At 41.0% G+C, this 13,732-nt stretch overlaps 1 protein-coding gene across 7 annotated transcripts in view; it reads left to right on the top strand.

Moving 5' to 3' along the window:
* Positions 1–13,732, top strand: part of BTBD9 (BTB domain containing 9) — a 410,049-nt gene that overhangs the window by 262,564 nt on the left and 133,753 nt on the right. For all 7 annotated transcript variants that reach the window (XM_038553945.1, XM_038553942.1, XM_038553943.1 and 4 more), the window contains one exon: positions 3,797–3,906. In XM_038553945.1, coding sequence (XP_038409873.1) covers positions 3,797–3,906 — 110 coding nt within the window. The remainder of the gene's footprint in view (positions 1–3,796; positions 3,907–13,732) is intronic.

The following is a 13,732-nucleotide window of genomic DNA, read 5'->3' as shown; positions in this document are numbered from 1 at the left end:
TTTTTTTTTTTTTTTTTTTGTCCACAGTGACAGAACTAATTAAGTGACAGGGCTGGGTGACAGACCTGGTTCTGTTAGACTCGAAAGCACACTCTTCAAAACTCTGTAGTGCCTTTCAATTTTAGAATGCTCTCCTTGGAGGTTTTAGATTTCATTTCATTAAAGAAGACAGAATCTCCTTTCACCCACAATATTATAGCTCCTGGAAACTTCTGCCTTGAAACATCCTGTTGTGAACCGTGTAAGAGATCCAGTCTCCGTGAGTGACAAGAAGACAACCAACACAGGGAAGGGACGAGAATATTAGAAACAGACGGTTACATGAGGGCTCATGTGGACAGCATTCATCCTCCTCAGAAATGGCCAATCTGTTGCATAGCTACCTTCTTCGGCACTGTTTAAGTTTTAATTATCTTCCAACTGTCTGAGCTGCTGTTGAGGATCAGAGAGAACAAAGGATGGCTGCTGTATTTTTCAGCAGTGTTCCTCTTTGCGCACTGATGAAGTCACTAGCTGCCACTGCCCTTATTATCAGGTTAAATCAGACTCTGACTGTGCTTTGGAGAGATGATGCTGAAAGGAGAAAAAAAATATTCATCTTAAGCTCTACCTCTTACTCACGGTCTTTGGTGGCAAAGAAAATGTGAGATCTACTCCTGTTTAGGTATTACAACCCAGAAGCGAGTTTTGCTTTGTTTTGCAAAAAAGAGGGGGGGGGGACCCTCTCCCATCCCCATCCCTTGGATTTTCAATAGCTCGGGCAACAGAAACTTCTCTTCAGCCTCAAGGATGCTCCATTGTGAGTGCCATGAAGGAACCCTGCTCATCGTCCATGATGAGTCCATGCCAGCCCCTCTCCCTCTAGGCACCGTTCATGGGTCCGAGCCTCTTGAGTTCTCAGCGTAGAGCTCCAGGTTCCCTTACTGGTCACGAAATTGGGGGATTTATGGAAGCCTATTTTCTTCTTCTAGTGCAGATCTTTGGTGAAGAACAGAGTCCTGTGCTAAACCACTCCTTGCTGGGAAAGAGGAGCATGGTGTCTTTCTTGTGACTTTGTTACCATTTTTTTTTAAATGCATATTTGAATAAAGACTTCATGCCATTTTTGTAAATTATGCTATAATTTTGTGGAGACTTAGAAAGTATTGTAGACCCAGAATAATTAAACTTGTTAGGAGCATTACGTGTAACAGGCTAATCAAGAAGTGTGATGTACAGTGGTGAATTGCTAATTTGACCTCGGGATTATGCAGCAGAGATAACATTATCTTCATTTATAGAGAACTTTTTATCTGGAAGCAGTCTCAGTGCTTTTCCAACCTTATATATTATCTTGTTTGTTATCACAAGCACTATCATTAAGGCTGTAAAATGTATTCCAGTACAATTTTCTGTTTTTAGTTTCTTATAATTGGGGGATGGCGGAGAGAAAGGTTGCATATTTTCTCCCATTTTTGATATTTGGGCCAGGGTTAAATTTGGGAAATGAGTACTATCTAAAGTTGAAGAACCTGGTTCAACATAATGTTTTAAGAAAGGAAGAAAGGGAGGGAGGTAACATTACAGCATCCCCTTAGGTCATCCTGGACTATTAACCTTAAGAACTGCCAATGGGGACTCCCGCCTGGGTGGCTCAGTGGTTGAGCATCTGCCTTCGGCTCATGGTGTGATCCCGGGGTCGGGATGGAGTTCCACATTGGGCTTCTTGCAGGGAGCCTACTTCTCCCTCTTTGTCTCTGCCTCTCTCTCTCCCTCCCTCTCTCTCCCTCTCTCTCCCTCTCTCTCTCTCTCTCTCTCTCTCTCTCTCTGTCTCTGTCTCTGTCTCAGCCACTTCCAGGTTCCTCTATCTTGCACAGCATTAGGAGAGCTGCCTCTGCTTTGGTGGAGACTTGACCTAGGGAACAGGAAAATGATCTGATCAAATTCCCCAAACCACATTCCCTCCATTCCCTCCAAGGTTACAGACAGCAGCACTCAGGCTGTCATGACCATGAGCAGTTGAAAATGCTATGCTGGTTGTGTTCCTGTGGGTTTAAGGAAATGTACAAAATTAGATTCAGGCCAATGTGCCAGGCTTTAACACACCCCTTCCCTTCCAGAAAGTCTGTAGAGACTGTCAGCGCCACGAGTAAAGAACAGCACAACCCCAGTTCCACACAGGCCATTTAGAACTTATTTTACATGAACCCCACCTACCCACCCAAACCCAGTAGCATCAGTACCTTGTCTCTGCCAATGAGGGCTCGAGAGAATAGATCAAGGCCAACCTCCTGCTTAACCAGAGGGCTCTGATGAGTGCAGTGGTGGCCCTGACTCTCCATACAGGAAGAATGGTGTCTCCCTGCAGTGGGCATGGACGCACTGAGCAGCCAGCCCAGGAGGTAGCATTTATATTGGTTATGAAGATGAGTGACCAGCTCATGCCAAGGAGCAGATGGCTAAATGAGGTGCACCCGGAATGCTGTGAGATTCATGCTTGATGGAACAGGAGGGAAAATAGCTCATGATATAAAAACCCCAAATATAGTCTCCTTAATGTGACTTTTTTTTAAAAAATTGGCATTTACATTACACAGTTAACTTGGAGTGATGAGAAATGTAAGGGAATTACCAAATTAGTGAACGGCAATTAGCTCAGAAGTAAAATTATATCATTGAAGTCGAAGGTTGTTTTACACAGCAGAGGAAGGATATTACTAAAACCTTGCCCAGTCTGTCATCTCCTAATTGAAATGTGTTCATTTAATATACCCCATCCTTCAGAGCACATAGCTCATAATTTGGGAGAGTGTTATCACTTAATCTAGTTATTTTTTTTCCTGGTTCTTCCTTTGAATCCCAGTAAGACAGTGTGTGGCACATTCCCCAGCGATTTGTGTGACACTCAGAAGAATGAGTTTGTCTGTTCATTAACCTGTGAACTGTCAGGTCTCTTTGGAGAGTGAAAGGAACAAGTCACTCCAAGGTTAATGCTTGTTTGTAGGAGGTGAAGCCTCCAGGGAGATACAGAGGGTGAATAGGTCGGGATGCTCAAGGCCTGCCCTGTGAAACTCTGCACTGTGTGTAGATGCCAGATCTGTGTGGCCAGGAGGGAGGCTGCAGAGTAGACTGTATCACCTCTGCAGATCACTTCCTCTGGTCAGGAGAACGCTTCCCAGCAGCCTAGTGGAGTGGGGGTGGGGTGGGGTAGGGTAGGGGGAGAGGTTGGAGCCGGAGTGGGGAGCTGGCATCAGTATATGGGGTTAACTTTGTACAAGGATGTAGGAGCAGTGTTGAAATACAAAAAACTGTGAGTGGTTTTTAGTAGTTTCTGTGGATTTTTCTGTTAAACAAGAAGGCAATATTGATTTCATGCATTTGTCTCCAATGGATGAAATCTTTCCTTGAATTGGAAAACATTTGATTTGGCGAGTGTTTGTGCACCTGTGCACAGGCAGATTCCTAACCACAAAATGAGGATAGGAGGCATTATTCTCCAGCGTAAATGTCTCACAGACATAGAATTATACTGACATTCAGGGGCTGAGCTTGATCAGTACCTGGTTTGATTTTCTAGGTGAATCAGATCTAAGTTCTGCTTCATTCTCCGGAAAATGGTATCTCCCCAATTTTGCTGTAATTCTTCCAGGCTCAATTGGAGCTAACCCTCAGGAGCAGATAGAGGGTCTGAAGTCAGGTTGATCTCCCTTAGTCCATGCCGTGGTACTCTGCATGTTTGCAGTATCTTATTCTATTGTCTTTGGATTGGTTGTGATGAAAGCTCATTTTCTTCAACAAATGTTCTCTTTACCCCCAGGTATATTCGAATAGTTGGGACCCACAACACAGTGAACAAGATTTTTCACATTGTGGCTTTTGAATGTATGTTTACAAACAAAACCTTCACTCTCGAGAAAGGGCTAATAGGTAAGTATTGCAATTACATTTTTTAAAATATATGCCTATATATTTGATCTTCAGATACTATACTATCTCATTAATTCATCTTAACCCACCTCTTAATCAGCTTTGACTACAACCTGGTTGCTTTGAATGCTTTATGGCTGAGTGACATAGGGGAAGTCTTATATTTTTAGAAGTAGTCAAAATAATAATTCTGATAAAAAAGGATATAAATATTGCACTAGGAGTTAAGAATTGAAAACGTTCAAGTGATGCATTCAGATTTGCTATGTGGAAATGCTTACAGTAGTCTGGCAAAGCCATTTACACCAAAGGCTTTTCTAATTTAATGGTAGGTAAGATCAGGGAAGTCTGTAGAATATTGATCCAACGCTCATGCTTTCCAAGGCTATGGAGGTATTTTGGCCTTTGGATATGAATGGTATGCTCGCCATTAGAGTGTCACTTTTCCGTGGACACATCAGTCCATATTTGCACTGTTTAGCCAAGTTCACCTCAAGAAAATGCCTGCCTGTAATTTAAATAAGACTAGAGTAACTGAACTGTCATTGTGAAATTCAGGTTATCCTGTGGGAAATACTGTCCGACTGATGTTTCAGAAGAGTATTTTTAATTTTGGTTTAGTTGCTATTTGGTTGTTCTCTGGTGTGTTGTGTTTTTGTTTTAGGTCATATTTAGTCTGGCATTATGTACAGTCCATCCCAGGTCTTGACATTTTAGATACTGGGAGTGACTTTTCCTACCCCACAAAGATCCTAATTTGACTGACTAGATCCTTGAATCTGTCTTTATTGCAGCTTCTTGGAAAAGGGACTCTGTATGTTCAGGTACCCCTACTGTGTACCATCTAAAAGAGAATTCTTTGCCTTTATGATGGGATCCATATCTCCTCTCCTTCCGAGGTCCCCTCCATGCTGGGACACATAACATACTGACACATGTTCTGAAAACACAGTGACGACTAGAATGGAAAAGATGAGTGTAACTTACAAATTGTTCACTAATTCTTGGAATGGTCATAAGACTAAATTTCCTTAATACCTGCTGTATCCTAAATGTAATCCTGTACTTCGGGAAATTTGGAAGAATAATGTTAGCCAAGTAGCAGGAGTAGACATTATTCTAATGTACAGAGAAATTTTAGAGCTCAGCTAAAATAAATAAGTTGGTTTTACCTTTGTTACAGAAGTAACTTTTACTATTAAATATGAGTGTTACTCTCTGTCATGACTTATAAGTAATTTGCAAGTTAACACTGCCCAGGCATTACCTGAGATTATCAAGGCTTTTAATTCTGTGGGCTGTATGGAACTGTGGTGATAGATGACTGCAGGGAGGATACATCTTTGCACCAGCTACCTGTGTTTTCTTATAGACTGTAGGCCTCACTGTGTATGTGATTGTGTAGTTAGAGGTGTCCTTACTGAGAAGGATCTTAGAAAGCCAGCCACGTCCATAGTCACAGCATTGGTACCATTTGACTACTCATTCCAGCCCAGTGTACTGTGTTCTTTTTTTTTTTTTTTTTGGTACTGCGTTCTTGAACATGCTACATGGCAGGCACCATCTACTTAAATCAGCCTCCTGTTCTTATTGGGGGGAAGAACAGGTGGATACCGTAATTATCCAAGAAACAGGTCTGTTTGGCATGAGAGGCCATTACGGGATGAAAGTCAGGATCAGTTGTAGTGAGGGATGCTGTTGTGGGTCTGCATTTTTCTGTCCAAAATGAACTTGTCAGCATCATCGGAAGCCATAATGGTCTCAGGCATTGTCAGAGGACGAAAGAAGACTGCAGAGATGCAGGAATTGTGTTTGGTTTCTGGTCAAACACTTTTCTTCTAGCCCTTTCCTATGATGCTCACAAGTTTGACTGCAAAGAGCACTGCAATCATCTGCCTGTCATCGTCCCTCAACTGAATGGGAGCAGTGGGGCAGGTTGGCAAGTATAGATGTGCACTTGTTGGTAGATGGCCTGTGGTGGGATCCCTTCTGGCCCTCCTCGTACCATCTTCACAGCTCAGAGCTGTCCCCACGCCAGGCAGACAGGGAGGTGGTGTGAGTCGTGAAGAGCATGGGGGATTTCACTATCCTTTGTCTGACATGGCAGCTCTGCTTAGTTTAAAGGGGCATTTGAAATAGCAATGACCAGTTTTCTATATTGATGATCTCAGATGCATTTTGGCTGCACACAGGCCTCAGCCGGTCACCCTACGGGGACCACCGAGAAGGGAGTGGTCCTCTAATTGGAGCACAGTGTACTTCAGAATCACCTAAAGCCACTTACAAATAATAGCACTTACTCCTTCCAGTGTCTTGTGAGATATACACTCCTTCCTTGAGAACCCCTGCTATCCACTCTAACTTTTCATGGGGGAAAAAAAAAGTAAAATGCTGCAATTATGAATAACTAGTAGGGTATATCAACCCTACTTTTATGTTTTAAGATTCAGAACTTCCCTCTTCCACAGCTCCTGCTCTTTGTCTCATAGTTCAGGCTACTCTCATTAGAGCAGTACTCTCCTTATAGGGCTCAAAATTACTTTAAAAATAGGCGTTTTTTTTTTTTTTAATGAGATTTTAATGTTATTACTTAGAACATAAAATGATGCCAGGGAAAAATAAGCTTTGTAAGATTTTAGTCTTGTTTCCCACCAAAGGGTTTCTTTCCCATTTTTGTTGGTAGCATGTCATTCTTCATGCATCTTCACTTGTACAGGTTCATGAGGAAGCCTTGGAACCCTGTGAGTTCATATATCCATAGGAATGGGCCCCACCGTGACGACACTGACCAGATCTAGGTGTCAGCCTCTACCCACAGTGCTTCTCCCACTTCATCTGCTACTGCCACCACAGCCCCTTCCCATTTGGTGGCTGCTTCTAGATCATGTTGGGCTGTATTCTCACCTGGGAGAGCCAGCCAGTAATGACTGTCTCCTCTTTGTTAGGAGACGTTTATAGGAATCGCTAATGTGCCTTACCAGTAAGGCATGGAAGGAGAAATTAGAATAGATATGACCACTATTTTATAAACATTCAGTCTCCCACAGGACACGTTTGCTTTGCCTTGGCACTCCACCTTGTGATATACATATGACATTTGCCAAGGCCTTTCAGATTTTCAGAATAATTGCCAAGCTTCCTTTCATTAAACCTTGTATTTAAATTCACCTCTTTGAATACCCTATTACTTATTCAGGAAGAAGGAATAGTACCCACCACCCAGCTTAAAGAACTGTTAACTCACAGACAACCTAAGTTTTATATATATGTTACCCACTTCCTCTCTGTCAGATTATTTTGACACCAATCCCATATGATAATTTTATTATCTTATCCGTAAATATTTCAGTATGTATCTCTAAAAGTAAGACTCTCTTTTCAGCCATAATGACAATATCGTTATAATACCCCAAAATTGAACCACTTTCAATTTATGGGACTAAACAAAATGGATGTATTTTAATCATTTGCAGTCATTATTATTGACATTCAAATTGTCCCCATCTTTAGCCTCTTCATACTGGCTCTTGAGTCCTTCTGACATGATCTGCATAGACCTTAGCAATTTTTTGATCTCTGATATGACATGACATCCCAGGTTCATTTTGTACATTTCCTGCACCAATCTGTGATCAGCCATTTCTTCAAGAAACCCTGGTTCCTTCCAGTGGGAAATGACATTCAGAAACCTCAGTGGAAGCACTTGCTACTAGGTTGGTTACTATTTCTAAGCCTCTCTGACAGATGAAACTAGGAAATACATGCACATTTGTTTATCATACATTTAACAGGTAAAATATATCATGAGTGCATGCTGACACTTCTAAGTAAAATTCATATAGAGTTTTTGTTTAGCCTTTGATCTTGTAGCTCCTTTTTCCTGTTCTAAAAATTTTAGTGACCAGTGATACAGCACAATAATTCATTTGCCTTGTCCCTAGTACATGCAAAATAGTCTCAGAATTGCAGTATCAGTGCTACCATATGGTTACTGAAAATAATTTAAGACTTTTGCAGTTATTTTGAGGGCCCTTAGGATATATCCCACTAGAGACATATATTAAAATTACTGTGTTATAAAGTCATCTAAAATAATTCTTTGTGTGGTCATGCCACTGTGTCAGTATACAGGTGGATTCATTTACTCCATTTTGCATTCAGTGTTTGGTGATTACCTTTAAAGATTTTTTTGTTTTGTTTTGCAACTACGTAAAATACAGACATGGCTCCAAAATTACATCTACAAAAGAGCTGTATTTAGAGAAATCCAGCTTCTATTCCTGTCCCATCTACTCCTATAGGTGATTTCTTTTCCCCTTTAGTTTTTTGGGATATCCTTCTATTTTAAATAATGGAAAAATAAGTAAATTTATATTATATTTAGTACCCTCCTCAACATTCTTGAATGATTGGTAGCATACTACATGCTATACATTCTTTCTTCACTTCTTATACCTTCTTGTACTTAACACTCCTCCTAGAACCAGCTATCTGGAAGGATATTATGCATTCCTTTTTCTAGCTGCATGGTACTCATTAGAATAGGTGTATGGTAGTGTATTTATTCAACTACATATCTATTGATGAACCATTTGGGTTGCTTTTAGTTTTCTGCTCCTACAAATTGTGCTATTGCCTTGTGCATAAGTCTTTTCCTATTTTTCCTCCTATATCTTTGGGATAGATTCCTAGAAACGGGATTACATGGTCAGAAGGTAAATGCATGTGTAATTTTGCTAGATGTTGCCAAATTCACCTCCATAGGGATTATACCATTTTGAAATTCTCATTGGCAATATAGAATAATGAGTTTCCCACAGCCTTGCCAATGGAACATATAGCCAGACTTTTGGATTTTTGCCAGTTCGATAGGTGAGAAATAGTATCTCAGTGCGGTTTTAACTGCATTTCTTTTATGAGAGAAATTGAGCATCTTTTCATATGTTTAAGGGCCATTTGCATTTTTTTCTTTTTTAAATAGCTCTTCTCTTCTTATGAGTCTTGTAGATGAATAGAGAAGATGCTTTTAGTAAGACTTGGGGAAACAGTGAACACTTTACACTGATATTAGAGTGTGATGAGTGTGGTATTTAGCATTACATGAGTCAGGTTTCCCTTCTTAAGGTCTCCTAAGTTCTTCTGGAAAACATAAGTTCTCCTAAGTCCTTCTCCATCCTTATCCTTGACTCTGCTGCAGCTTAAGAGATAGTAAGCTAGAGCCCCACGCTCTAGGCTCAAAATTCAAGGCTCTTTAACCCTTTTAAAGAATGAGAAGCTTCCATTAGCACCTTTATGCCTTTAAGGGTTACCTCTGTGTCTACCAGGATGGATCCACAAACACCAGTGGCTTTCTGGGTCAAGTTTCTTATTAATAATTGATGTAGGACAACCAAAATAGGCAGCACACACATTGGAATTCTGTTGCTGAAGCTCTGGGGACACACTGCTGCTGCCACCCTGGAACTATACGCTGACAGAAACATTGGAGCCCCTGTTCATATGCCACCAGAACCAGATAGAAAAGAAATGTTTCCTTTCTTCCTCCCACCAGTGTCTCACAAGTTTCTGCTACTGGCAGAACTTCACCAAAAACCAAGCTGGCAAGCTTGGGAGATGTGGTTTGGGAGCTTTAGCCTCTGAGATACAATGTAGAACAAAGAAGGGAACACACAGATAGAAAGTACCAAAGGGGCTCCAGACATCAGGAGACTTACCCTCTGACTCATGGTAGCTAGAGAAGCACATTGGCCAACATGTGGAGTGGAGAACAGTGGACAAAGACACAAGCAGAGCACAAGAAGGTGAAATATTTAGTCAGGCTGTGAAGGGATGAACATATTTCTTGCCTCATAAGATAAGGCTTTGTGAAGAATGGTATTTTGAGCTGGGCTTTGAAGAATTCACTAAACTCTACAGAGCATTACAAAAGGCTGATTTACATAGCAATAAGAATGTCCCCTCCAAAGGGCTGGAAGCAAGAAGTAGAAATTGGTGGTCTGTCCTTGCTACTGTCATCTAAAAGTATTTTGAAATTATAGCAGTATGTTTAGAATTCCATAAAGTTCCCAGGGAAATAAACAGAAATCTGTGCTGTGAAGGGCTTTTGGCATCCACTGAACTAAGGATACACTTCTGTGCTTTGCAACTGTGTTTAAAAAATAAGTGTCCTCTGGAGCAAAAACAGAGATGTGAGAGTGGGGGTGGGGGCTCACCACAGGCTGAAGGTGTTAGAATGTGGCAGAGAAATCAATCTGCTTGAGTGGCAGAGGGGTCCTAAAGACCTTAATGCACATGGTTTCCTGAAATGACACTACTGAGTCTGGACTAGTCTAGACCAAGAGGTGATGCTTCTCCCAGCCTATTTCTCTAACCAGATATTAAGGCTGGTTCTAATCGCCACTGAAGCTTAACTTCTTTATCTACTGTAAATTACTTGGCATTAAGCAGACATTTATTAAGAGGCTGCCAAGTGTATCTTAGGCACTGGGGATTGAAAGATACAGAAGTGTAGTTTCTGCCTTGGAGGATCGTATGAGCTAATGGAGGAGAAAGATACTTAAATAGAAGGTGACAACACAGTACAATAGGTCCTCTGTTGGGAGATCACAGCAGATGCTATAGAAACACCAGAAGGGCGGGGCACCTAATCTGAGTTCAGGATAGTGTCAGGAAAGACCCCCAGTGAAGGCAATGAATGGGCCAGTCCTTGAGCAAAGACAGAAGGTGGTGGAGGGTCAGAGGAGAATCATAGAACATGGTCAGAGTGTGCAAAGGCCTGTTTATCTCTGACCTCCTCCAAAGCCAGTGCTTATTCCAGTGGACAAGCTTGCATGGGGCGGAGGGTTGGCAGTGGAGTAAGAGTGAAGTTAGATGTGCTTTCTCCCCCTTTCCGAGGAGAAAGTTCAGCACTACCTTCTTACAGGATCTTAGAGTTCTACAAGAAATCAGATGAAGTGAACACCCCACAGTGACACATACTAACTAATAGTTTATTTGCCTAATATAGTTTTGTGCCCCCTACTCTCAGGAAGCGTATGTTTGCCAACAGAAGTGAGCTCCAGTTCTTGTGTTGAGGGTAGAGTGAGGGTATGATTAGAAAGCAGTTTTACTCATAATCATGTGTGATTCTCAGTTTAGTATATGGTCCTTCGTGTACATTTATGTTTCATTTTCTTTTGTACCTGTTTTTTTTTTTTTTTTCTGATGGTGTTTTGTTTGAGAATAAAAACCTGGGGAAAGCTTTTATTGCTCTAATTTTATAGAATTTGCTCTACCTTATAGGATTGATTTTTGGGGGTTCTACTTATATATCCCCTTCTTATATAACAGTGATACAGTATGAGTGGGGGTGGTCCAGGTAAATGGAATGTGTGCAACAACTTGTTTCTAAATGGGACATCATGGAGCACATATCCAATATTATGCAACCAATGCAACCATATCACTCATAAACCACAGTTCAGCCTCAGACTGGCATTATGAATAGCCACGTTGTAAATAGGCAAGACATTTCTGTGGCATTGACTATGAAGGATGTTCCAGTGGTAAAGAAGATATAAAATCTAATTTTGTTAGTCTAGTCTCCAATTTAGTACCCCAAGCCTCCTCCCCAAAACCTGATAGGTAATTTTTTAATGTAAGATTTGAAATAGAAAATACAAATATATATTCTTGTTCTCCCCTTTTTATTCAAAATCATAGCACATATTCACATGTATTTTTTTTTCAGTTAGTGTTTCTTAGCAATCTTCCCTTACCAGTACACATAGAGCTTTCTCATTCTTTTTATTTTTACATTTTTTCATTATTCTTTTGAATACAGGTGCTGTAATTTATTTAAACAGCCCCCTTTGATGGACATTAGGTGTTTCCAATCTTTTACTATCAGTAACAATTCTGTAATGACCCATTTTGTACATAGTGAGGTTTAATCAGAGTGATTCCAATAAAGCCTAAAACAAACAAACAAGCAATGCCCATTATAATTCCCAGGGCCAGCTATATAATTTGCAGGGCACATTGCAAAATGAAAACGTGGAACCCCTTGTTCAAATAGACAGAATGCCTTGAAAAGTACTTTTTTTTCCTTTCTCTTTTTATACATTACTCAGTGTTCATCATGTTAAGTGTACTCTTAATCCCCTTTATTTATTTCATTCATTCCTCTAACCTCCTCCCTCCTGGCAACTACCAGTTTGGTCTCCATATAAATCTGTTTTTTTTTTTTTTTTTTTTTGGTCCCCTTTTTCTCTTTGTTCACTTCTTAAATTCCACATATGAGTGAAATCATATGCACAAGCAGGGGGAGCAGCAGAGGGAGAGGGAGAAGCAGGCTCCTTGCTGAGCTGGGAGCCCGGTACAGGGCTGGATCCCAGGACCCTGGGATCGTGACCTGAGCCGAAGGCAGATGCTTAACTGACTGAACCACCCAGGCACCCCTGTGTTTTTGTTTTCTTTGGGTAAATACCCACCAGTGGAATTACTGGATCCTAGGGTAGTTCTTTTTTTAATTTTTTGAGGAGCCCCCATTTCTACAGTGGCTACATCAGTTTGCATTCCCACCAACAGCCCAGGGTTCCTTTTTCTCCACATCCTCACCACACTTGTTGTTTCTTATCTTTTAGATTCTAGCCATTCTGACAGATATGAGGTGATATCACACTGGTTTTCATTTGCATTTCACTGATAATTAGTGATATTGAGCATCTTTTAATATGTCCGTTTTATATGTCTTCTTTAAAGGCACTTTAAAAAATTTTTTTTTCTTTCTTTTGCAGTCTTTCTACTTGGCATGTGTTTGGGATTTTTTTTCAACAACAGATTTATTTTTTTGAAAGGAATGGCTTTTTGAGGAGAAAAAACATGGGGCAGAGGTATGGAATAGAAAATAAATACAAATGTAAGCTCTTCTGCTAATTGTTTTATAACCATAACAAATTCATTCAGAGAATGAATGTTATGTTGTACATAACAACATAATAAAGATTCAAAGACTGAGGTGTTCCCTGAGGCAGTGCTGAAGATTTCAGTCTCTGGTATTTGAAATTAGGGTAGCTCTCTGGGCATGTGACACAGCCTCCTACATCTGAACAGAAGAGTGGCCACTTGGTCCAGGCAGAAGTAGCTGAAATGTTTGGTTTTATGTGTCACAGAACTACCCTAGTTCTCCCTACCATGCAGTGCCAGATGGGGTTGTACTTTTTTTTTTTTTTTTAAGATTTTATTTATTTACTTGAGGTGGGGGAGCATAAGCCGGGGGTGGGGGTGTGCAGGGAGGGTTGCAAGCATAAGAGGCACAGAGAGAACAAGCATAGGAGGAACAGAGAGAAAGAATCCCAAGCAGACTCCACACCAAGTGAGGGGCCTAACATAGGCCTCCATCCCAAGACCCTGAGATTGTGACCTGAGCCAAAACCAAGAGTCTGACACCCAACCAACTGTGCCATCCAGGTGCCCCAGGGTTGTACTTCTCTTCATAAGGGCTGCAGTGGTCTTCTCTATGTTAAATTTCTCCAAGGCCTGAGTCACACTCTCCACTGAGTCCTGTTGTATCTACTCCAACACATTTGGGATCAATCAATCTTTAGCCTTTGAATCTTTGAGCCTTTTAGGATCATGGCCTTTTGGTGGTCCAGGGTTACTGAGGAGCAGGCAGCAGCAGACCACAGCAGTCTCCTGGGGGAGGGGCTGGTGATGCTCAGTCCTGGCAGGAGCCACTGTCACTACCTAAGCCATGGTGCATCTAAGGTGGCATGGTGTTTTTATTTGCTGTTTAATGTCATTCTAAGTAAAGAAAAATTAAACTTTTAAATTATTAGCACGGATC

This window comes from Canis lupus, chromosome 12, assembly GCF_011100685.1.
Source record: "Canis lupus familiaris isolate Mischka breed German Shepherd chromosome 12, alternate assembly UU_Cfam_GSD_1.0, whole genome shotgun sequence".
NCBI classification, from domain to species: Eukaryota; Metazoa; Chordata; class Mammalia; order Carnivora; family Canidae; genus Canis; species Canis lupus.
This window is presented reverse-complemented; position numbering and strand designations above follow the sequence as displayed.